Below are 25306 nucleotides of genomic sequence, written 5' to 3'. Positions count from 1 at the left end.
TGTTGATAGGGGACTTCTGTCTCCAGAGCTGTCGACCTGGCAAATTTCACACGCATTAAAAAAAAAAAATCACCCAAAAATTAAACAAAACCAGAGTCTAGGAAAAACACATCAATGTAGAGGCTCTATTTAAAGAGGAATTTGGAACTGGACTTCTGTGACGTTTCCTGTACTTTAAACGCCTTTCTTTTTCCACTCAATACATTAAAGGGACATGATCAAGGCTAAAGAACCTAAAATTAGACCTGCCAGCTGTGTTTTGGTTTGTGAGTATTCGCAGGTCATGCTGTCCCTGTGTGCTGCCTGTCTGATCCATTCCCTGGAGGAGGCAAAACACTGGAACGTAAAGGAATTCTGATACCCCTTATACATTGCAGTACAGTCTCTGCTCTCCTCAGAGTAAATTAGACAGACAGAAAGAAGACAATACACAAATACCTCTGATCTTGGACATAGCATGGGGCTCTGGGTTTGTTATTGTATACTTGGCATCTATGTTTCATCTCACATTTTGGGAAACTAATAGGTTTTAAAAGGTCACACAGGAAAAAATACATTAATATTTTCAAGCATATTTCATTTTGGGTCAACTGTGTGAGCTTTTAGAACACCTTCTGAAAATATCTAAACCTTCCATAATCCTGCCAATGCAAGCTGAGTTTTTAGTGTCTCAAATTACTCATTAATCTGCCAGTTGTCCACCTAATAACTCATTTAATTACTGAAAAGCAGCTCTAGATAGTTTGCAATTGCTCTATAAAACTTACTACTAAAATTTCAAGGAGCAGTTTGTCTAAGAGGCATTAATCTGACCTCTAATTTTCAGGTGGTACGATCCCAACTAATTTGTTTTCACAGGTCAAGTAGTCACACATATAACTGCATAGTTTGCATGTGTTTACGATCTTTGCATGTGCAAATCAGAGTTTTGAGTTGAGGAGCTCAAAATTAGAGACAGTTTTGGATAGTTCGGCCTTATAAACCTGCCAGATGAGCTCTGCTTTTGTCAGAACAATCATCCAAATGAGTCAGTCAAATAGACATGGGTGTGCTATTGCCCTGTAATTAGGGGTTGACAAAAATCTGTAATTTCCAAAATAATAATTGAAAACGCATGTGGAAATGTTATATAGAAAGCTACATTTAGTAATGTTAAAAGCAGAGCTCTTTTCAAAAAGAGGTACAGATTTGGAACCAGAGTAAGTCTCCAGGAGAGCCACCATTTTTTCTAAAAATGTAGCATTTTAAGCTCAAAATACTGCATAACCCTGCTCAGGAAACCCTGGAAAACACCAGCTCAGAAGCAGCGATGTTAACAGGACTCTTTAAATTCTCTCTCTCCCACAAACCCAAGATGGAGGAAGGAGTTGCACAGAACCAGAACAGCTCCAGCTCCCTCCCCACTGGACCCGCTGTCTCAGTACTTTCTTCTGTAAACCTGGCACACAGGTGACAACACTGCAGAAACGGATCATACCCTCCGAATGCACCTCATTAAATTCTGAGGGGGCACTGTAACATGCAATACTCATCCCCTAGCCCCTTTCAACTCCCTCTCAGTCTTTTGTGCATCTAAGAAGGTCTCACGCTACGCAGATAGACCTCTGGCGTCAAAGAATATGGAGGTCGTTATGTGAGTTGACCAAGGGAATACTTCATTACAGAACAGGAAAGGAGCAAACAGGGATATATCACAAAGAAAAAATCCTGAAGGTAACGTAACAACTTTCTTTGTTGATTTGCTTTCCTGTCCTGTCCTCTGTATAAATTTAAAATGTATGTATCAAGGCAAAAGGATATTCAGCTCACTTACTAAAAACATTTGCAAATCACTCACACTCAGAAAGGCAAAAACTCAGAGTTCTTAAATCAGGGTGTACTTGGAAGAAAGAGAAGACGACCATATTATCGAGAAAGAGATAAGAATCCCTCTGCCACCATGTGATCTTTTCCATCCCAGGGTCTAACTCTTTGGAGTCCAGAGGAAAAAGTGGTCAGAGCCCATGGGGCTGGTGAGAGCTCGTTCTGTGTGGAGGTAGGGAGGTGCACATGAGATTCTTTCCATTCCCGTTCAAAGATTTAGGGAAATCCATGGTAACATGCAGGTGATCACCTTACAGTCATAGAATGACTACATTTTATAAATTTTTAGAAAGAAATTTTTAGAATTTTTATATACATTTTTAGAAAGCCACAGGACAAATATAACTTAAACACTGATTAAGGAAACAATAAGGTTAAATTAAATCTATGGAGTCCAGCATATTTGTATTATCTATGCTGTGTCATGCAAGTTGTGTATAAGGGATAGCTTTTATGATTTGCTCTTGCCATTTGGCTTCAATTCTACAGCTATAGAGCTTTTGGGACAGCAAATTCTTGATTAGTGTGCAGTGATGATGCAAAATTATAAGCATGAATTAAGGCAACATTATGCTACATTCATGCACTTATCAGGAATCATAATACACAATTCTAGTGGCAACTATTCAACCACTGGAGTGACCTCACTGGTTTCATATGCTCAGAGTTGCTGTATAAAGTGAGAAAACAAGTGTATCAGCATTGCATTAACAATGTTTTGCTGTAATCATAAGCAAGCTTTGCTAATATGTATTAACACAAGTCGTCTTAAAAAAATTGTAGATGCCAAGTGTAAAAATGTTGATATAAAATGTTTATTACAAAGTAGCAGTAGTAAAATGAGATCTAGCATATTGTCTTTCCATAGATTAACTTGCTGACCAGATTTAAAAAAAAACACAGCAAAAAGCCCTTATTTTGGCTATGCAGTTGTTAGCATGATTTCTGTGTAACCGTACATATGCTAATGTATACATTTACTGTGTGCATGTTTCTGTGCATATATCTACACACACAAGCTCACACACACACAAAGAATATAGCACATATTTTTATATATATGTATATTGTCACATACAAACACATATGCTCCAGAGCTTTCCTTTTAGTGTTTTTCTTGAATCTTTACATGAATAATATCCAGCATCATGGACCTTGAACACTGATGACTCTGGTTAACGCTTTTATCCTTTGCTTGAAATTACAGGATCAGTCTAGCCAGAATTTATGAGAACCAGACCCCAGACCTCACATAGCTCACATATTAGACCATTAGGCATCTAACTACCTCTGAACAATTTCAATGCATTATCTTGCCTTCTCCCTGGGGCACAAACTTCACTCGTCCATACTTTTAATATATTTTGTCTGCATGAAGCAGATCGAGTTATTACATGCCAGCAGATCACGACTTACAGAAATCTCATTGCTCTACAGTGATGCAACTAATATCTCTCCCTTCTCCGTGCTGAGATAGTGCAGTAAAGAAATGGTCAATGGTGCAATTTTCAGTAAATTAATTGATAACGTTTTCAGTGCAGATTTGCTGTTTACGCTTACAGACAGGTTAATTAAATATTTCCACCTTGAAATATATTTGTGTGTGCATATATACGCTGATATGTCACCATACATATTCACATAGCTAAAGAGAAGAATTTTTCAAATTGTTTAGAACACCCACTGCTGCACTTTACATAAATATAGTGTCCCTCTGCTGTGAGAGGTTTTACACTTACTTTTCAAAGGCAATAGAAATACAGGGTGTTGTTGCCAAAAATACATTTGCATTATGACACTGGAGTGTTTTTGTTTTGGGTGGGGTTTTTTTTGATTGAAATATAACATAAAGTAAGATTAGAAATCAATTGACCTGTGAACTCTCCTGAACCTTTTACCTGAGTTGCAAGGCCATTACGTTCTTTTCTTTCATTAGCTTTTTGCTGGAGCAAGGCTGAACAGGAAACAAGGGTGATCCTGTCTCCTCCCTAGAGGCTGTTCATCAGCTGGCTCAGTTTACAGCAATAAAAAAAAAAAATTGGAAACATATAATGACTCAGAAACCTTGTATTTTTCTTTATGCATTATTATCATTATTATAATACTAATATTAATTGCAGAGGACAATCAGGGAATTGCACTCTTTTTGGAATTTCTTCTGCAAAATTATTTTCACGTATTTTCCCTGCATTTATGTACCGGCCTTTATAACCCAGTTCCAGCTAATGAAGTGATTTTGTTTTGGATCTGCTAAATGAGTTTCCTTTACAGCTTGCATTCTTGATGAACAGAGGATTACTCATAATAATCCTGTATTTCAAATTTAAATTCATTGTTAAAAAAACAGAAGTGGAAACCTTGTTTCTCCTTTCAAAAGCAGTCTGAAACCCTATTCTGCAAAGTGCTCAGTGCCTTGACAGGGATGCTTAGCGCCAGAGAGACTGCAAGAGAAAATAGGGATACTCGGCACCTCAAAGAAGGCGCTTCACACTATACAGGATTGGACACTTAATTCCTGACTAAAACAAACTCCATCAAAAGGTCATCAGTCCCGGAGACTAAAACAGTTTTGATGAAGTCCAGTCTCCCACTCTGTTGACAAGCGTCTCAATTATTTTCAACAGCTCTTGGTGTCTACATCGGAAGAATGCAGAGCAATCATCAGGCTGAGGTAACCACAGGTCCCTCGGTGAGAATCTGCAGAACATGCACATTGAGCAGCACTTTAAGACAGCTATTTTTTTTCCACCTGAGGTAGGAATAACTAATGATGTAACCAAGTTATCAGCTACACGTTTTGACATACCGGCAGTGCATGAACTAATGCCTTGTAACTGCAATGCAAGAAGAAATAGCCCCTCAGGATAAATTCTCTGGAAGTCTATGCGAGCAAAGCGATGAAATGTCTGGATGGAAAAATCTAGAACTTTTAAATAGGACTGGATGGGACTTAACCCTGATGGATTTTTCTGTGTGCTATACGACTTGAATGAGGTAAAGCTTGTCTGGCACTGATTGGTTCTATCAGTCTTTGATGATTTGCCCTAACATGTAGGTTAATTTAAGATACAAGCTGTAGAGAACACCATACTCTCCTTCCTTGCACTCCCTTGCTCTTGATGACCAATAGCCCATACCTCTGTGCACACTATATGCACACCTAGGACATCCCAGACTTCAACCTCCTCATCTTTGGACCAGGTGCTTTTTCGATAGCTGCTTTCCTCCACAGTTCCCTTGCCCAAAGCTGTGCCTCTCTCTTTTCAGAAAGCTGCCAGGTAGAGGCTCAGCAGTAAATAGGCCTTTCAGAAATCCAGCTGGCATCCTTTCCTACCTTTCTCTCCAACTGCCTCCCCAATGCATCTCTCCAGCTGCCACCAACTGCACAGATTTTGGGGTAACTGCTACCCAAAATTCCCATTTTTCCCAGTACCTCTGCATTCACTGGAATGCCCCTGAATCCCTGGACGATTGCTGACAAGGGATTCCAAATGCCATACATTACTTTTGCATTTACAGCTTAGCTCATGTTGCTGTGATGGGAAGAGGGACATCTTCTCGTGGTTTCTTGAAAGCAACGTACTAACATTAAAGAGAGGCAGTGCACCTTCCTGAAGAATCTGCTGAGCTCTTCTAAGCCTGCAGAACATACAACAGCTAGGTGTCCTCCAAAAAGAGCTATGGGGCTCCCTTTCTGAAATGAAATTAATTACTTCTAGCACGTAGTTTCAAAAAAACCCCCACCAAACACCAACCCACCCCTGCAAAAGTAAAGCATAATGAACAAGAAAATAACAAATGAAATTAAGACACACAAAAAGGTATTATAATTCACAGAATTATAGAATGGTTGAGGTTGGAAGGGACATGCGGAGGTCATCTGGTCCCACCGCCCTGCTCAAGCAGGGCCATCTAGACCTGGTTGCCCAGAACCATGTCCGGATGACTTTTGAACGTCTCCAAGGATGGAGGCTCCACAACCGCCCCGGGCAACCCGTGCCAGTGCTCAGTCACCCTCACAAAGTGTTTCCTGATGTTAAGATGGCACCTCCTGTATTTCAGTTTGTGCCCTTTGCCTCTTGTCCTGTCACTGGGCACCACTGAGAAGAGTCTAGCTCTGTCATTTTTGCACCCTCCCTTCAGGTATTCATATACATTGATGAGATCCCCCCTGAGCCTTTTCTTCTCCAGGCTAAACGGTCGCAGCTCTCTCAGCCTTTCCTTGTATGAGAGGTACTCCAGTCCCTTAATCATCTTCATGGCCCTTCACTGGACTCTCTCCAGTATGTCCTGGAAACACAGCTCAAAATGTATTCCAGGAAACATAGCTCAAAATGTGTTAGGTACTGTGGTATTTTCACCATCTCTCATGCTTTCAAAAGAGAGAATGGGCCCTTGCAATGTTGTCTCCAATGTGGTGTCTAAAGGAAGGTGTGGAAAGTTCAGTAAAGGATCTCTGTTGACTAGATTCAATATTCCACACCAGCAAAAAAATATTTGTAGCATTGCTCTTTACAGATTTTTCTGGTACTTGCGATTGGGTAGGTGTAAAATTATTTCCAAGTTTTTTGCACAGCTATACCATTAATGCTAACTTTTCACAGCTGGGCAATTTCCGTGCGTTTTGTCTTTGCTAGCATTCATTTTAAGCTCAGAAGACTCATTGGACACCACAAAAGAGGACATGAACGAAGGACATAAAGACAGACTCAGAAAAAATGAGATGACCATATTAGCTGCTCGATAATTTATTTCTACTATTTTCAGTGCTACGTCCACTGCTTATGGTCTGTGCTGGGGAGATGACAGAGGATTGTGATGGATAGCAGCATCCATGAGAGCTTCCAGAAACTTAACCTAGAAAGACTATTTCCCCTCTAGACCATGGCAAAAGAGACTATTACTCTGATTACAAGAAAATTAAATGAAGTCTCAAAGCTAACTCTCGGGACATGCTTCTAGCTGCAGAAGGTTGCCTGCAATCTATTTGCACTTACTTCAGGTCAGGTTTAGTCCTTTTTGAAAGCACAGGAATGAATCCTACACCTGTGGTCATATTTATATAAGAAGCATACTCTTCCTAGCTATATAGCAGCTTTGTAGACCTTTCAACTTTTCAAGGCCCCCAGTGCATGTGACCCTACATGTCAGGTCACTGCAGAACAAGGAAAAGGGGAAGAGTTGTGTGGGAGGCACATATCCTCTCACATAATGGCAGAGAGTCCATGTTTCAGATATGTCTCTGTCAGGGCCCTTTTGATTGCTGGATTTACACTTCTAAAGAGCAGCCCAGTGCAGCAGTGTCTCTCCCACTCCATGATTTCCCATGGCCCAGACTATAGCTGACTGACAGATTACAGATCAGGCTGCTTAGGTCTGTCTGGCACAAGGGATCATGAAGCAGAACAGAAATTGTGGGGCCCAAAAGTAAAGCTGCAAGTGCATGACTTGTTTTCTCAAAATACATGGGACAGTGTGAGAGAAGTCAGACAAATGTCTCTTTCTCAGTGTTTTAAGACTTGGCAGGTCTGCTAGCTGTAGAGCTCAGCAGCCTATATAGCAACTTCTCTATGCCGTCCAAGTTCAGTTGATTATTCACTGCAAGGCGGCCAAAAAAAAGAATGGCGATAGAGGGCAATGAAGTCATATTGCTCCCTCTCCAACAGACTTCGACTTGCTCTCCCATATCCATATTTGGATTTTAATGGGACTCTACAGGTGCTGTGGATTCTGATATACAACTGCAAGACAGGCTTTTCTACATTTAAATTTGTTGTGTAAAAAACAAAGGCAACAAAAAGAGGTACTTTCATTTATTGAAAAGTAAATAGACAAATATAACAACAACTATAGAAATGGTAAAAATCATAACATACATTTACTTTAGTATTTTATTTGTTCATATGATTTACTTTTCTATATAGGCATAATTTACTATCGTCAGCTTTCCCAGCTATTTCCAAACCAAGGCTTTGCAGGGGAATTTGGCAGTTCAAGACTTTGTGTTCTATACCAATATTAGGGCCCTTTTTGAGCTAATGGAGTTGTTTAAATTACTTTTGCCCATTGCTATCACAGTCATTATACAGCTAATAATACTTCCAGTTTATTTCAGAATTTCTGGCTTTCATAATAACAACAGTAAGTTTGTTCTGCATAGATTTTGCCCCACCTAACAGGTCAGAGCATGACCTAATCTGGTATTTCTGATAGGACTGGAGGTTGGAGGATAAAGGAATTCACATGGACTGCCCACAGTATTTTTCAGTTTCTGCTCAGGGTATTTCTTTCTTGCCAGTGCAATGCACCTGTTTTGATGATCTACCCTTGGAAGTTAATGGAGCCTGTGAACTTCCAGATGGCTGTGGAAAAGAAGGCTGTGTAGTCAGCAGACCTCTAGACTAACAGCCTGATGAGACTTTCTATTGATCTCTTATCCTGAGACATCAATTCACAATTCCTACATGGTCTCTTATCACGTGATTTGTTTGCGTCGGTCACTTGGTTTACACAACACCATTGGTGAATAATACCCAAAATCATATTTAATTTACATTTGTTTATATTAAAAAAACCCCCTATGCTGCTAGAACACTTGTCAACTGCATGAAAGTAGGAGGAGGGAATTTACTCATTCTGAAATTACTGATTCTTTTGAGAAGCAAACCTCTTTGAAGGTAGAAACAACATTTTGATGGATGGAGGTGCAAGGGAAAAATTAATTTGCCACAGGAGAATCTGCAGAAATGCTGGTGGGGGAAAAAGTTCCATCTGAGCCTCCAACAGCTGCTGGACAGATACTTCTGGGACCCACAAAACAAACTGAAGGGAGAGAAATTAAGAAAAACTGTTTATTTTAGGGGTAGAAGGACAACGTAGAAAGGGAAGAGCAACTGTAGTCTATTGCCCAGTTTCCTCAATTCATGACATGTCAGTCTGGAAAAAATGTTATTAATATTCTTCTCTTTTTTAATGTGGTGATGGAAAGTCAGCATGACATTTCCTCTCAATAGGGCCCAAAATCAGGCACCTGAATCCATCTTTGATCATTCATTATTCTTAATGATTTTAATTCAGGGGCCCCAACCAAGATTCATCATTACACTCAGTGCTGCACAAATCTGTGTGAAGACAAAAGACTTAACAACAACATGTGATCTGATTTTCTTAGTTACTAGGCACTCCCATATCGTACGGATTTTGTGAGAGACACAGGGATTGAGCCTTAAGGAAATCAGGTAGGGGATTTTGCAATATTATTTTTTTTTCAAACAAAATTTAAAAAATATTTTTCCCACTTTATCTGACCGAGCAGGTGTTAAGGGACAACATTTTATTATGATTACTATAATTCATTTTATAAAGCCTGCAAAACACTTAGAAAATTATAAAGTACGAATGTTAACCATAGCGTCCTCACCAAGTTCCCATTGCCTATCTAAGTTTCTTCCTGCAACTTCAGCAGGGTGTCATCATGCTTACCCTTACTTCCTGTGCTATGTTGTTTTGTATTTTTTGTGCTTTGTTAAGAGAGTGAGAGGTATCATCACAGAAGTATCTGCATTTGACTGGTGAGTGAAATGATTCCTGCAGTGTTGTAAGAGGACATGTTGATGATTCCTGCAGTTAGGTAAGCTAACAAGATTTAAAATTTCATTGCCTTCTTTTTTTAATGTGTTGTTTGTGGTAGGCTTAAAAATCAGCAGCAAGCACATCACTGGACTAGGGAAATGCCTTTTCTTTGCCACAGGAAAATAGCCATTGTATATACATATCGTGATGCAGTCGTTAATTGTATGAAAGCATACAATTTTCTCTCTCCTCCAGTGAAAGGATACAGGCTTCATTCACCACAAAGGCGATACATAGAGAGTGCAACTGAGAATGAAGAAAATATCTGGCATTCTCTAACTTCAAAGCCCTTCACTTAGCAACCTATGAAGTGTCCTTTGAGCCTAGCTATTGTTTGTATATGAGGTCATAACACTACATCAGGCAAATCTGAAGTTGTATTTAGTTTTTGAATATGCAAAAGTAATATAGCTGGCTTATGACAGAACTTTGCTGTTGTCTCTCAGTGGTCTCAGAGAACCCCACTTGGATTATTTCTGTCACAAAAGGTTGTATTTTAAACTTTATACTGCTGTCATAGCCCAAACTCCCTAAATGTTCAGTCTTAGCAGATCCCTAACTTTGGCCACTGCCTTCAGGGATCCAGTATCTGAACTATCTGCTGGCCTAACAGAAACTTAAAAATAAAAGACTGAGCTATCTTGCCACTGCATGTGGTATGCAACTGAAGTATAAATATTTCACTTGATATTTGTTATCTTATTTGATGACTTAGAAACTTCAAGACAAGTTATCTAAATACTTCCAGTGTTACATTCCTATCTCAAGTTTTGCGTCTCTAATACCTATCACACTGAACACTCTACAGCTTTCCATCCCTCCCTTCATCCAGAGGAACATTTATCTTTACTTCTCGCAAAAAAATTTCTCCTCTCAAAATAGCAATATGTCTGTTAAGCATATATAATAAAAATAGCCTTTGTAGAAATCTAACGTACTACATGTTGATATAGTGCCGATCCAGACATTCATTAAAAAGAGCTTCCCCATTCACTTCCCATGTAAATATTTGAAAATGGAGCCATCTTATAAATTTGTCAAGAGACTTCTAAAGCCATGCTGCACCGCATGTCCACATGTCTTTATCTTCTTGAGTTTCTGCTCTGACACTGACTTGAATTTGAATCAAATCCGTGAACCTATCACTCAGTGGCTGCACCGAGTGACCTATGTGAAAATAATTTCAAATCTGCTCCCATGGCCAGGTTTAGAACCAACTGCGATGTCAAGGGATGACTTTTCAACAGTGCTCACCACCTTCACTGAGCTCTTTTAAAAACCTGGGCCCTCCGCACAAATGTTCGCCTCACATACCCTACCCACACTCCTGCTGACACATTTGCTGTCTGTCTCAGCTGAAAGCACTGAAGAGCATTTCAGCTGAGCAACTTGCAAGACAGGTTTGATGCTACATCCTGTGGAAAGGCTTGGATCCCACTTTGCTTTGAACGACTGTTGGTGTTTAAGCAGAGAGATGTCAGTCTTTAGGCATCTCTGACAATCTTCAAGGGCAATTTAATTAAAATATTTATCTGCTAAACCAAAAAAACCCTGCCAAAATCCAAGCCCACTGTCTCCATACTGAAAGCTTGTGACTATCTTTGTTGGCTCCAGCTCTCAAAGACAACTCTCCATTAGCTTCTTTGGGACTTGGATCAAGTCCTAAGTGTATAAATCATGTCAAAAGACCGCACAACATATTTTATTTGTATGAGATATGCATGAGGGGTCACATCAGTAAACTCCCCATTACCATTAATGAATCACACATGTGTGACTATATATATATCAGGTCAAGCTTAGCCTGTGAACCAATGGACACACCAATTCTGAAATCCCTGCCAATTGCAAACATAGTTTCCATAGGTCTGACTTTGTTCCTTCCCATTAGGAAGTGAGTAGAAACTCCTGAAGTGCTAAACAACTTTTAAGCTGCTCTGAGGAATGTAAACCAAAGCAATTCTGGTGAAAACAAAAGATCTGACAACACTAAATTCAGTGTAAGTGCTGCCCTGTTGTTTTGGTTTTTTTTCCCCTGCAGCTCATACACCAACCTTAGTCCTTTTCATTTACACTTTTGTAGTATCTGCACAGATACTCTGGTTTGTTGTCTTCTAACGTAGGCTACAAAAAGAAAGTTAATGTTTCAGTATAGGAAAAAGCCCTCAACCAATGATGCATGTAAAGTGCTGTTATGTTGATTGAGCAGCTGGGTTTTTTTGTATATATCCCAGATGTTTCATCAGTATGGCAACACCTTACATTATACTGTCTCCGAAGATCTTGGACCAGTCCCACCTGGTCATATCCTTAGCCTGGAGACCTCAGCCTTAAAGTACCTCTCATTACACAACGAACCTTAATGATTTTATGACCTAACATTTTTTCCTTCATATAATTTAAGCAAGGTGCATAGGCAAACTGCTAACATCTGTTATCAATACACTGTATTTAGGGACTTGGATTTATCAGATCTATAGCTTCTCTAACGGTACACATGGAGGTATTTCTAACAGCTTACAGTTAACAGCAGTCATTTAAGCTACATACATAGGGAAATGTTCACATCTAACTATCATTTGTACAGCTGTGAATTAGTTTCAGAATAATCTAGAAAGAACACTAAAAAGGAACAATCTCCTCAACATAAACAAAAAATATTCTATTTCTTTAATTATTTTATTGTCAATTTTATTTCCATCTGCCAGGAAATGACGTTTTGCACAACTTGGGTAAACAAAGAGGATGCTTCTCTATTCTAAACTTTTACAGAGCAAATTAATCTGAATTCATATCCCAAACTGGTCAAGCACAAGGATGTAGGACAGTGGCTCCCACCCAAAGGGTCATGACCACAATTCAGGTCATGGCATTTATGAGGTGGGGTCACAAACCTAGCAGAAATTCAACTGCAGAAATGGGGTTTGCAACTGGAAGTAGGGTCATGAGCCTAGAAGACCAACTGAAAGGGTACTGATGTCATCTGTAACAGTGAATTCATACTATTGCTGGACCTCCTCTCTCTGATATTCATTCAACAGTTAAAAATCTAGCTGGTTTACAATCAATAAAGAAAGGGATTCTCAAATACAGGAACGATCACTGGCCTTAGTATATTAATATTGAACCTTGTTTTTAGAAACACAACCAAAAGCAAGAGAAAAATTAATAATCGTCTTTAAACCCTTTTGTGTAGTGTTCCTTTCCACCAGAAAGTTTATTCACATATCTACTTATTTCTATAATAAGCCACAGAAACAATTTTCTGGTAATATTTTAAGTGCTTCAGAAAGTTGAGTGGGATCTTTAGATAAAGACTTTCACTCATGCTAACACACTGTCAAAAGAAATTTTAAATATTTCTTGAAGTTTTTAACTGTTAAAAGACAAAGTTTGCCATTTGCTGGAAAATTATGAAAACTATTTCAGTTTATTTAGTACAGGCATTACAGATACTGATTAAAAAAACCCCCTGATGGTCTGGGTAATTTACATGAAAAAACTTGTAACTGCAAAATAACATGATAAGAATTAACATCTGGAAAGGTATTATGTTCTATCTTTTTAGACGACATGGATTTTTTTTTTTAAAGCTCGATTTCTGGATGTTGGCTATAAGCCAAAAAACAAACCCTGAATTGTTCCGCATGGTTGGTTTCTGGAGATGTCACCTAAGCATCAATCAGTGTCAGAGGAAATCAAAGGATTTCCATTCCAGAAAAATTGGTTCCAAAAATTGTTCTCAAGGCACGAGCATGGTGAAGACGAGATGACTGTAAGCTACTTTTGTCATTCCCTGATTCCAGGAACTGTCAGAGGCTACAACAGCCTCAATCTAAAGAGTATAAACTGGAGGACTCTCAGAACTGCTGTAAATCTACTGGCTGATAACAGACTCTTAAGAAGTTCAGCTAGAAATCAATGGAGCACATATGTGCTCTGGATATAGCCTGATGTGCGTAAGCCCAGTCTAGGGGTCCTTACAAACCTTAGTGTTAATTGTTCACCATACAGTGAACATTACAGTGTGCCAACATAGGGCCTACTTTCTTTTGAGGTTGAGTTTGAAACAGATTCTAGAAGTGCAATAAAAAATTTTGTAAGGGCATCTGTGAATGTATACATAGCCACTAAGGAAAACAGTATTTCTGTCCAACCACTGCAAGCACCGATTCCTTCAGAGTTAAATTCAGTAAAGATGGAAATCAACACTTCAAAGGTACTTTTCATGGCATTCAGAAAATGCAGATCATGAATTTCTGTACTGCACAGAAGTAGGAGCCTAGTCCTAACATGCCAGCATAAAAAGTCAGTGCTCTTAAGTCTACACATTAGATATGCCATAAATCCTTGGTAAGCGTATGCTGGCAAAAGCTGGATTTCGATGGAGCTATGTCATTTGCACCAGCTGAAGACCTTCCCCTCAAATCTTCCTGTGGCCAGAGCATGGGGCAGAGAACACGGATGCTTTGCTGGACTGGGAGGTGGCACTGGAAGAGGCTGCTCAATAGCAGAATTGACGTTTGCAGGGAGAGGAAAGGCATCTGGCTAATGTGACATGAGGTGGTGGCAGCGTAGGGGAGGTGAAAGAAGCCCCATTCCCCCTGGGACAAAAAGCGGGTCAGTCATGCTTCCTTCTGGGAATGCTTCCGGACTGCACAACAGGATACTTCTGCATTAATAAACACAACATGTGCTTATCAGGTATGGCAAAACATATGCCAACTTAATTTTTAATCTTTCTTAGATGTCTGTCCCTATATCTACAGCACCAAGATTCATAAATGATAAAGACAGAAAAGATCTCATTCATCTGCACATATTTATTAACACTAGGATTTTACCTTAGGCTATTGGCTGAAAACCTGTTTGGTAATTTTTATTCAAGACAGATTCATATGACCACTACAGTGTGCTCTGCTCATTGATGTAGTCTTGGGGCATCTACACAATTAACTCTCCCTCACTGCACATCAGTGGCATGTTAAGTTTTTCCTAACAACCTATGTGGATGCATATAATTTCACCACAATATATGAAGCATGTCCAATAAAAGGAACATTGATGGGTACTTTAGTTCTACACTGCACCAAGATTTCATACAGGCTGGACCAAAGAGAAATAGAATTTGATCGTTAAAACAACTATATCCCCCAAGCCTTTCCCAACAGACTATATCCATAGTTAAAACAGAGAAATCAAAATAAATTAAATCTGAAAGCTGATGCACAAGACGGGGAGTGAAGGAAAACAAGATGTTTGCTGTATTAAGTATTTACATATGCTCACTATATCAGCTGCATCACAGTGCAGCTGTTTGTAGAGCTGAAAGCAAGGACGCCCAAGTTTTCCAAAGATTTTGGTAGAAACTTACAGAGATCACCACACCTCCCTGAGACTACATCATCTATGTAGCCTAGATTCCTCAGTTTGAGGTGACACTGGTACATGCTTGACAAATTGTAACTATTCCATAGGTACATGAAATCTAGTAAGTAGGTCTCAAATCGAAATGGCATTTTCTTTTTATTGTTCTCCTTACCCTCAGGGCCAGGAGCATTGACCACTACTGAAAACAGCCCCAGGACCCATTATCCTGCAATTCCACTATCTTGCAATTCCTAAAACCCACCAGTTCCAAAGGTTAGTCTTTTAGGTTTAAAATGAGGTAGATGTGGATGAGGCAGCTCCAGTATCCTGATTCCATGCATGCCAATGTGCTATTTTCTAAAACCAGCAAAACCAAGCTTACTTTACTCTCCTGCACTTTAAAAGAAGCACAAAAATCCTTGGCACTTTGACAAATGACAAATCCTGTTGCAGCAATTCCTAAAAGCCAGGTCAACAAAATCTGACATCTTAACTTAAACTGCTGATGAAGATGAGTGAGCTCAAAGTGAGAAATTAGGTGGGTAACGGCTTTGCAACTCCTTTCTGACAACTCTTTTGTGGGAACATAATTTAAAACATTTCAGCGATTCACTTTTCTGCAAAAGACCACAATAAACACATGGAAATTTAAAGACAGCACATGGAAGCCAGAAATATCCAAAGAAAGACACTCCTAGAGGCCAAGTTCTGCATATTAAAATGTCCTGGGTCAATAAAGCACAAAAGAGTACAATATAGCAAACAGGTTTTCATTCTCACATCTCTCCATCATTCATCATTACATTACTTTCTACATTATTTGAAAAATTAATGTAATATTAAAGAATTCCCCAACTTTTAAATAGTAACGTAACATCTTTCAGGCATTTAATAAAATAAAAAAAAATAATAAAGTAGAAATAAGAAGGCTTATTTGCTATGTAATATTGCAAACGTTGATCTTAATATACACTTCAGTCATTCATGAACTCCATAATGCATAATAGAATAAACCTAAACCAGTCCATTCACACAACTCTATTGTCAACACATGACCTTCGCTCCACTTTCATTTACAGACTATCACAGAAAACTGTTAGTCCATGTTATAATCTCCCTTTCACCAACTTTGCATTTAATCTGATTTTACAGTGGTGTAAATTACATCCATATCAGGCTCAGTGTACAATTTTTATTTACCAGCCATAAAAAGTTTTTTCTAGTAATATGCACTACTACCTAAAAAGGGTACCTACATTATACCCATAAGATCTTCAGTGTCCTCACTGAACATACAATAGCCAATACAGATAAAAAAATGCTGCGACTAGGCTTTGTTTGAAGTTTATATGACATTTACCTAAGTGAGTCAAATTCTTTATCATCAGCCTCTATCAGAGGACATAGTGTTGTGGAGGACATCGTAGATGCACACAGTCACTTGCACAGGCAGTGCAAAGACATATGCAAATGACATTTTCCTCTATGATTTGTACATGCAATATGAATCTCCTTCATATGCAAGTGACATTGTGCAAAAAATGAATTTGTGCATTCACATACAGAACACTTGTGCCAGCCTCTGTTATGCTGTTACTCTTCCTCACCACTAAAACGGCCTAACGGGACCGAAAGCAGACGGACTTACTCAGCTGGAGGAGAGCCAGCAATGCTAGATCTACACCACAGTCCCCAGTGCAGTGGCATGTCAAAGAAAAAAGAAGAGCTGATCAGACCACTGTTGCTTTCTGACACCTCCAGCTACCTGTTGTCTACACCAGAGCTGGTGTAGAAACAGCATCTGTGTCAAGGTGCCATAGCCAGATGTTTTGTGGTCACTCTGCTGTGCCTTAGCGACAGCTGAGAATCTAAGTCCTTTAGGTAAAGTGCCTTTATATGTTAAGGAGACCTCTCACAATTTGTAGCTGGTGCATCCCTAAATAAAGTTCAATGAGCCACCCCTAAGGGAGGAAAGTTAGGTACAATTTCAAACTAGTGTATGTGCTGTTCATACCACAGTCCTGTTGCGGTGGAGGAAAGAGTTGCAGCTAACATAGCTAAAGGGAAGTAATGATTACACAAAAGCTACTTTTCCAATGTTGTTGTTGTATAAGCGTATCGCTACTCCCTGCATTGATTCATTTGCTACCTGAAGGGTCAAGACCTGTTCATCTTGCCTACGTGAGTAACCACAGTAACTTCAGTGGGTGTAGGTAAATGAACGAGTAGAACTTGGTCTTAAAGCACAATATAAAAGCATCTTTAAACAGTTCAGTATCAAAGAGGCAGAGTAGCATGATAAAGGTAAAGGAACTCTTTCTAACAAGCAGAAAATGCTCCTCTTCTGCTGTCAGAGGTATAGATGGGCTTGATGGACGCAGCTCTTCCAGAGCCTATAGCATGCCTCTGTCAGGAGGAACAACATTGACCTGAAATGTCTTGGGATAGTCAGCAAACTATGGATAAAGTAATATATCCAGTCTCAGCCTCTGATACTGTACATGTACAAGTATTTACAATGTCTCAAAAAAATATTGTTGACTCAGTGTGGGGCGGGAGAGAATCAAAGTTATCTTTTTCAAGAATGAGTGTTCAGCCTGCAAATTGGTTATGGCAAAAAAAGGAATTCAAGAGGTTCAGAAGTATCATAACAGATTGGAAAAGGGGTTTCTGGCCAAAACTTTGCTTTTAAAAACTCAGGTGCCCTGAAGTTTGGATTATTGTTAGTTAAATACACATATACATGAATTAGCAGCAATAGTAGTGATGCTAGTGAGAATAAAATATCATGTATCAGACAGCATCAGTCTCTGAACCTTCCTAACACCAAAAGAAAATGCATATATCACAGGGCCACTGAGATAAAGTAACGCTCAGCCCTAGAGGGCACAGATTTCGTCTTTATGTAAATCAGTGCCTGTCACTGCATGCATGATTCACTGCTCAGAGTGTACTCTTCTGTGACGAATGAGTCCCGCTTAATTTGGCAGTGATTATGCGGGTTGCTGGCCCTCTAAACCCCTTTGAACTTGTAATTGCTGCTGGTTTAAATAATGAACATTAAGGGGAGGTGGATTCATAAAACTGTGGATAATTACAATTTTTTTCTTTTTTCCTTTGTTTTTTTTTTTTAATGGAAATAAAAGGCTTCTGAGGCCGCTGATAACTGTATCGTACTAGCCTGTTACCGAAATAAAACTGCAGTCTTGTTCAGTCTCGAGGAAGGAAAGGGAATGGAGAGGAGAAGAGGAAAAAAGAGAGGGAGAGGGAGATCAGAATGGCTTGGATGCCAGTAGAAAAGGAGGAGCAATGGCATTCATGAATATTCATAGCTAGTCACATCTGTAGCAGGCTTGCTTTCCACCTTTTTTTCTTTGCAGTTCAACATGGACAAGAAGTGCTAACAAAAGAAGGTGATTGTGCAGTTCTATCAGGCTCCAGGTTTAATCTTTACAGAGCATATGGGTGAACTTTTTTTTTTTTTTTTATTTTCAAATACTCCCATTTTTTAAAAATTGCAAACGCCTTTAACCAAAGGAAGTGTTCCCTCTCCCTCCCCCCACCCGTGCTGCTTTTTAAAAATTATGTTCCTGTAATTATGAATGTGAGGGAATCAGTTGCCAAGGAAGCATGATGTGTAACATGCAGCAAATTTGTTCCTCCTCCCCTTTATGAGCACTTTACTAAATCCTCCAATATTCTTTGATCCAGTAAAATTTTGATTTGCGTGTGTAATGTATTGAAACAACGACGACAACAAAAATTGTTATTGAGGAGGGGACAGAAACCAAAGTCAGCCAAGTCAGGCAGCTACTACCCAGAAACAACAAAGAATGAATGATAAATTTAGCAGCCTCATGTTCAATTTTCAAACAACACAGCAGAGATTTATAGCTTTGCTGCTCCCATGGTAAACGAAGCAGCACACAGAAAGCGTGTCTGGTTTTGATTTTGCTATGTTTTCCCCCTTTTTTTGTTCTTTGCCTATTTGCAGTTTTTTTTTTTTTAAACTCTACATTTTCTTTATCCTGGTGTGAGATGAATATCAAAGGCCTAGTGCTGTTGGTAAGCCTCCAGCATACAACGGCAGCTCAATGGGATGTTATTAGAACCTGCGTCACAACATGGCAGACTGTGATTAATAGCAACTGTATCAACGGTAGCAACTTCTCAACAACGCCCTCCAGCAGCTCTAAAGGGGCCATGTGAAGAAGAAGGGAGAAAAAAAAAGGAAAAAAAAATGTCTGCAAGAACTAGCTACTAAAGGTTCAGCTTCGCACATGATTAGCTTATGTCAAAACTGTGTGACTGCTTTCAACCAGAACACAGTGGGGATATTTATTTAAAAGCACGCTACCAAATGCATGGGCTGATCAGTGTTTTATTTTGCCAGAGCCACTCATGTGAAGAACAGGATCAGAGTGATGGAGAATGGGATACTGAAAAGACCTGGACTGGTGTTTGAAGTATACTCAGGGTTCCCTCCAAATGAAGAAGAAAAGATTTTCCCAACACTTCATGAAAATTTCTAAGAAAACTGCAGGGCTGCTAAGTTTTTCCTGTTGCTACATGAAATAAAGCAGGTTTAATTTTAAACCAAGTGTAAACTGATATCCTTGCTCTCTCTTTTTTTTTTTTAATTACAGTTTAGAAACTTAGGTCCACACATTAAGAAACGTGAAGCTTATTCAAATGTCCCATTCCATATCAGAAAATATTCTAACAAATGTCCCCAAAGACTAAAATAATCCAAAATTAAGCTGTTCCAACTGTAGCTCATGAATATACTGTTTGGTCCATAGCAGGCCCAAAAAGAAAATGTAGAAGCTCTTAAACATTACCGTCTGGGTATAAACTTCCAACTCAGTCTTTAAACTTCTGCCCACCAGAAGCTTGGAGGACATACTGGGCCTTCTGGGATTGTCCTACACTTGCAACATTTCTTGGCCCCATCACCACCCACCGCTGACACTTATCTGGCTCAGTGGACCATTGGTCTGGCCAATAGACCTGATTTTATTCAGTCAAAAGCAAGACAAAAACATTGGTTAAAATGCTTTTAAAATATTTAATATTACCTGCTCCTTCTCACAAAACTTCGCTGCTGCTAAGTGGTTTTCATTTCTGTTAATAGCATTTAAAAAATGCTAATCATTTTGCCATCTTCTGTCTCTCAGACAGAAGAGGGGGAACGTTCACCTACAGATGTAAATGAAGTTAGTAATCTCGGTCACAAATTAGGGTGTTGGCATAGTATTTACACTGAAAAAAGTATGCAAAACTATTTTAAATGTATATATTAGCATTGCAGCAGATTTAATCCATATCTCAGTGAGAGAAGCTGCAGAAGAGTAAGACCTGGAATACTTGTGGTAGGGTTGATTAGGAGAAAAATAATCAGCAGGTGAAAAGAAAAAAAAAAAAAAAAAAGGCAAACAAAAAACCCCCCAAAAATTGAATAGCTCTGCAAATTAGATGAAAAGGTTAGGCGTGAATAGGAAGGCTGGGGAACACTGGTATATTGTACTGTCCTCCCTCAGGAGTTAGAATGACATAGTCCAAGTGCTTTGCTGTTGGCCAGTTGTCTTTATCTAATGCTCCTCTCATCCTTAATTGTCACGTAGTTAGCTCTACTGAGAGAGCAGGGGTTATCCAGTGTATTGAAGTCCAGAGGCAAAGGAGTGTATACACAATGCTGAAAATCAACACTTGCTGAGCTATAAATAAAAAATAATAAATCTTAACTGCGTTAAAAAATACAAGCAACTTTTTATTTCTTTCTCAAAAACATACAACTTGCTCAACAAAGCACTGAAATATGCTGTATTTGTGCCAAAGACTGTAACACTCCCTTCAACCTGTTTATCTTTGAAGACCATAATTAAGGAGGACAAACTGGTTTATAGCCAACACAAGTTGGAAAAGAACTGTACTCACAATTTTTCTCAAACGCTAATTTTCTTTATCTAAGAATCTTGCTTGATTAAAATCATGGGGCAATTAGCAGTTGAGTGAAGAGATTACTTTCTGTTGCAAAAAGACAGCCAGCCTTTACAAGTTCTACAACTGAATAATTCGAGCTCAGTTCCCAGCTGTGTCCAAGCATGAGGAAACCAAATGCTTCTGCTTGTGGCTTTCTGATCCCAGGGCTGGCTGGGGACTAGTTCAGTACCTAATACTAGCCATTTAGTGCTGGCTCCCACGTTTGTTGGAGCACTCTTGTTAAACCTTTTCCACACATGAATCACCCCAGCACTTTCATGACTGCCCGGCCACTCTCTTTCACTCAGAAATACGTGGCAGAAGGTGGTAAGATGACAAACCATTTTTAACAACAGCCCCCCCCCAACCTATCACAGTTGCCTCTGCTAAGAAACGCGTGATGGTGGCCTTGCTATGCTATCCTCAGTGTTCCTTATAATGGAGCAATATCCACACAGAGAAAGCCCCTGACTTCTTAGCCCCTTAAGACACAATTCCACAGACTCAGATAAGTATTTTTCTTTCCCAGCAAAAAGGACTAACTGAAGATGACCTAGGAAAAATCAGCAAAGCGGAACAGAGCATCTACAGAATAACTATCACAATCACGCAGTACCATAGCCATTTTTTATAAAGGCGGGGAGAGTGAGCGGAGGGAGAAATAACAAGTTTATTCCTAATCCTTTTACTGAGATTTAGCCAAATACACCAAGATCTGTGAATAGTGTACATGGCATAGCAAGAAGCGGAGCCATCACTGAAAGCTCACCGCTAAAGGTGAAAAAACAGCGTAGGACACACAGCCCTCCCCAGCAGAACTGTGACAGACCAGCAAGTGTCCTCTGAGTTCCCTAGGTAGGTAGAGGGCCACAAAGCTACGGCAATATGGCTCGGAAAGGCTGATGCCTTTGATAACGGCTTTTCCATCAATCTCTTATCAGCATTTCCAATTGCAGAAGTTCGCATGGCACTTGAGGGTACTAGGGTGGATGAATGAAGGCTGATGAGAGGGGGGGAAAGGAGATGTGGAATCCCTCAATTCCCTAAATTTTCATCCCCTGCACCTTTTGTTTTGCTGAGCAATAAACAAATAATCAGTACTAACGTTTTTAAAACAATTTTGCTATCTCAGGGTCGAATTCTGACAACAAATGCATGGCCTGACTGGCCTGCAGAAATGCATTTGAGGACAGTTTGATCCAATCTGGAATACTGGTGATCTGTAAGTTTGATCTAAACCAAAATTGTTATTTCTGCTAGGAACATGGGAAAAGCTGGCATAAAGAAAAAGCTGTGACATGAAGCATTTGTTTGGATCAAGTACAACTTACTCCTGTCTTCTGTATCCTCGAGTGTGATTTTCAGAAATAATCAAAACAAAAGTGACAAAACCCAAAAACCACAATGAGCAAACAGCAGCTTTTAAGTGCTGTGGGAACAGAGACATTTGTTTAAGTAACCACTGTTTAAAAAATGCATACATAGTAACACCAAAATAAACAGCTTGCAACGTTGTTTATTTTAAGATACACAATAGTAATGTAAAGTGCTGCATGCACTGAATTCAGGGTGTACTAACATTATTTACAGTTCTGAAGAGCAGTAGGAAAACTCAGCTCCATGCCAGAAGACTGCCTGTTCAGAGAGCAAAGGTCAGTACTCACTGCTTTTGCAGCTAGGAGGATTTCAACATGCAGCCGTAGAAAGCTCCCGCTCTCTCTTCTCATGCAGGTAACTTCTGCACTGTATATCAAAATCCTACAAAAGGCACTTCATGCCAATGGCATCTTTAAAATGGATACACAAGCCCATTCCTGGGAAGGACAATTAAGAGGGAGAAAAAGAGATCTTTGCCCTGTCACTTCATTTCTTTAAAAATCTTCCAAACAGGCCTGACTCGCTAGACTATGTTGAGCCAAACAGAAAAAAGTCCCCCAAAAGAGAAGAATACTAACAAAACTAAGCAGCGGTGTTCTCAAAAGTGACTGACTTACTGAACAGATTTATGGCCCTGTGTGTCCGAACTGCATTTGATTCTCTGCTGACAAAAAATGCCATTGTCTTCAAACCATAATAGAAGTTTGTGCTGTTTTTCTTCTTAAAGCCAGCCTAGCTATAGGCAAGAAAACTGGACTTTATTCTGGCCACTCCATCGTCTATTTATTATTGTAATTGCATAGATTTACTATTGTAATTGCAACATCACTGTTATTGTATAATCCTTGTGACTGCCAATAAATGAACCAGAAAGAATCCAACTTGGATCTCAGATCCCAGGCTAAATTTGTAATTCTGGCAATGAGAAAAAAAAAAAAAAAGAAAGCATTTTTCTGCCGTGCAAACTGAGCTCATTTGATCTGGAAGTCATTGAGACAAACGTGGAACCCCACAGTTACATTATTATAAAGTAATGTTCAAGAGCAAAATTTCATTTTAAATTCAAAATACAATCTCTTTCTTCTTGATGCTTTTGAGGAAAGCTGTGTGTGAAATTCAGCAGTTTGAGGCAGCAGGCATTCAGTCAATATTTTCTTGGGGTCATTCTGCCTCTCTGAGGGACCAAGCTTTGTTTTGAATCCTGGAGTCAAATTGCCATAAAAGTCTGTAAGTGAAAAACAGGTGAAAAGGCCATGGTTTTCACCTGTTTCGGCATTTGAATTTCTGTGTAAATCTATAATCAATCTCATTTTGCATTAAATTTGCATTGGATCCACGTCCTTAAACATCAACGTGGATTTTGAATGCTCAAACAACTTCTCGTGTTTTGGGTTGACTTCTCATAGAGCTAATGTTGGAGCAGCTGCCAGAAATATTGGGGAACACTAAGCTGGGTAAGGGTTAATTTCAGACCTATACCTTCCCCAGATATGTGTGAAACTTCACATGCTGTGAATGGAGAGCAGTGTATGTATCGTGACACAGTCTCTGTCTCTGAATATCTGAAAGGGAGGTGTCTTTACCATAAGGTCCTCAATACAAACTCGCTTCCTTTGTTGGTCTGACAGAGCCCAAACCTGGCTGACCTTCAGCATCCACTCAAACTCCCAATGCCTGAAGGAACAGTAATTAAATATTTCTCTTAAGCTTATTTCTTCATTTTGGGTCTCAAGCCCATTTCTAGTTTGACTTTGTAAGTTAATTTTGCAATAATTTTTCCACTGACAGATAAATGAAATGTCATTTAAAAAGTTGAAACAAATACAACAAAAACTTAAACCTGAAAGAAGCCAAATTTGGGAAGGTTTCCTTCCAAAAACAGCTCTAATTTAAAGATATTTTTCAGTTTTTAATCATTAATAAGACAATGTGGAAATACGAGAAATGCTTCAGGCACCACTACTTTAGTGTAACCCCAGGAATGCGAGATGTTTCTCAGCAGTGTTTCTTCAAATGTTTTTTTGGAGTCTAGTTTTAAAAGTGCTAAGCAAAGGCACTTCCACAGATTGTTCTACAGTCTCAACGACCGGGGTTTTTTTGGTTGTTGAATTCCATTATTCCTGCAAGGCGTTTTGTTCCCCCTCAGTAATTTCTCCTCTTGTCTGTTTGTAGCCTGTGCTTATTCACCGATTCAGTATGCGCATTCTGTGTCGATGGCTAGATCTTTTATTTTTGGGATGGATGGGGAGAGCACTGGAAATAACAATACAGCTCTCATTTCTCTCATCTTCTTTCAGCCTCTGTTACACTTTTTTGGGAATAAGGGCCCTGATAGTCCAGGCTCTCCAAACATCCTTCTATATCTTTCTTAGACTCTCACCAGACTGGCCTCAGGCTAGTTTCATAATCATCAAGAAAAAACTCAGTCCTGATGTTCAGCATGAGATCATAACATGGTGATCTCACTCTGAACGTTACCTTTCACTACAGCAACTCTATTGACTTCTTTGCTTAGAACAGTTTGAATTTCCCACCAGCTCCGTTGTGTGATATTTGGCCTCTTTTAGGCGAGATACCTTTTCGCAGAGTGAGCCTACAGGGCACTGAGTAGAAAGCTCATGAGCCCCCAGGCCTTGTTTGAAAGAGTTTTCAGTCTCAGCAAGAAGTTTGCCGCAGCGCTTGTTGGGGAGGCAGCCGAGCATGTTACAGCATTATCAAGTTGGAGAGCGCAGTATCATATATTTTCAGCTGGGGCTTTGAGTAGGATTCAGATCCCAGGAGCGAAACTCGGGATAGTTTAACAGTTCTAGGGTTACATTTATTCGTACCCATGCTGGCAAAACACCACGGTCTTGTTTGTTTGTAGACATTTTATTTTCCTGCTGCACATATAGTTTTGCACTGGTTCGTAGGGGGATTTAATCTCCTTTGCAAGCTTTATTGCTCTCTAAATGGACAGCATTTGGGGAAGAAAAGAGAGAGAAAGAGGCAAGAGCCTTTTTTCCTCTGAAGAAGTTTGTTTGCATCCAAGAGCATTGTGGGATATAAGTTCAGGTTTCACAGAGCCAGGACAGCTAAGATT

At 39.4% G+C, this 25306-nt stretch overlaps 1 protein-coding gene across 5 annotated transcripts in view; it reads right to left on the bottom strand.

Annotated features, from left to right (window-relative positions):
* The window catches only part of MEIS2 (Meis homeobox 2), a 175044-nt gene that overhangs the window by 86109 nt on the left and 63629 nt on the right, over positions 1-25306 (bottom strand). Inside the window, exon 9 of one of the 5 annotated variants that reach the window (XM_075503036.1) lies at positions 7751-8685. The exons of the other annotated variants lie outside the window; for them this stretch is intronic. Coding sequence (XP_075359151.1) covers positions 8506-8685 — 180 coding nt within the window. The 3' untranslated portion in view covers positions 7751-8505. Of the gene's footprint in view, positions 1-7750; positions 8686-25306 lie in introns of those variants that run through there. 5 annotated transcript variants of the gene reach the window in all.

Source organism: Mycteria americana, chromosome 5 (assembly GCF_035582795.1).
Source record: "Mycteria americana isolate JAX WOST 10 ecotype Jacksonville Zoo and Gardens chromosome 5, USCA_MyAme_1.0, whole genome shotgun sequence".
In the NCBI taxonomy this organism is placed as follows: domain Eukaryota; kingdom Metazoa; phylum Chordata; class Aves; order Ciconiiformes; family Ciconiidae; genus Mycteria; species Mycteria americana.
The sequence above is the reverse complement of the archived record's forward strand: the minus strand, read 5'-3'. Positions and strand labels throughout refer to the sequence as shown.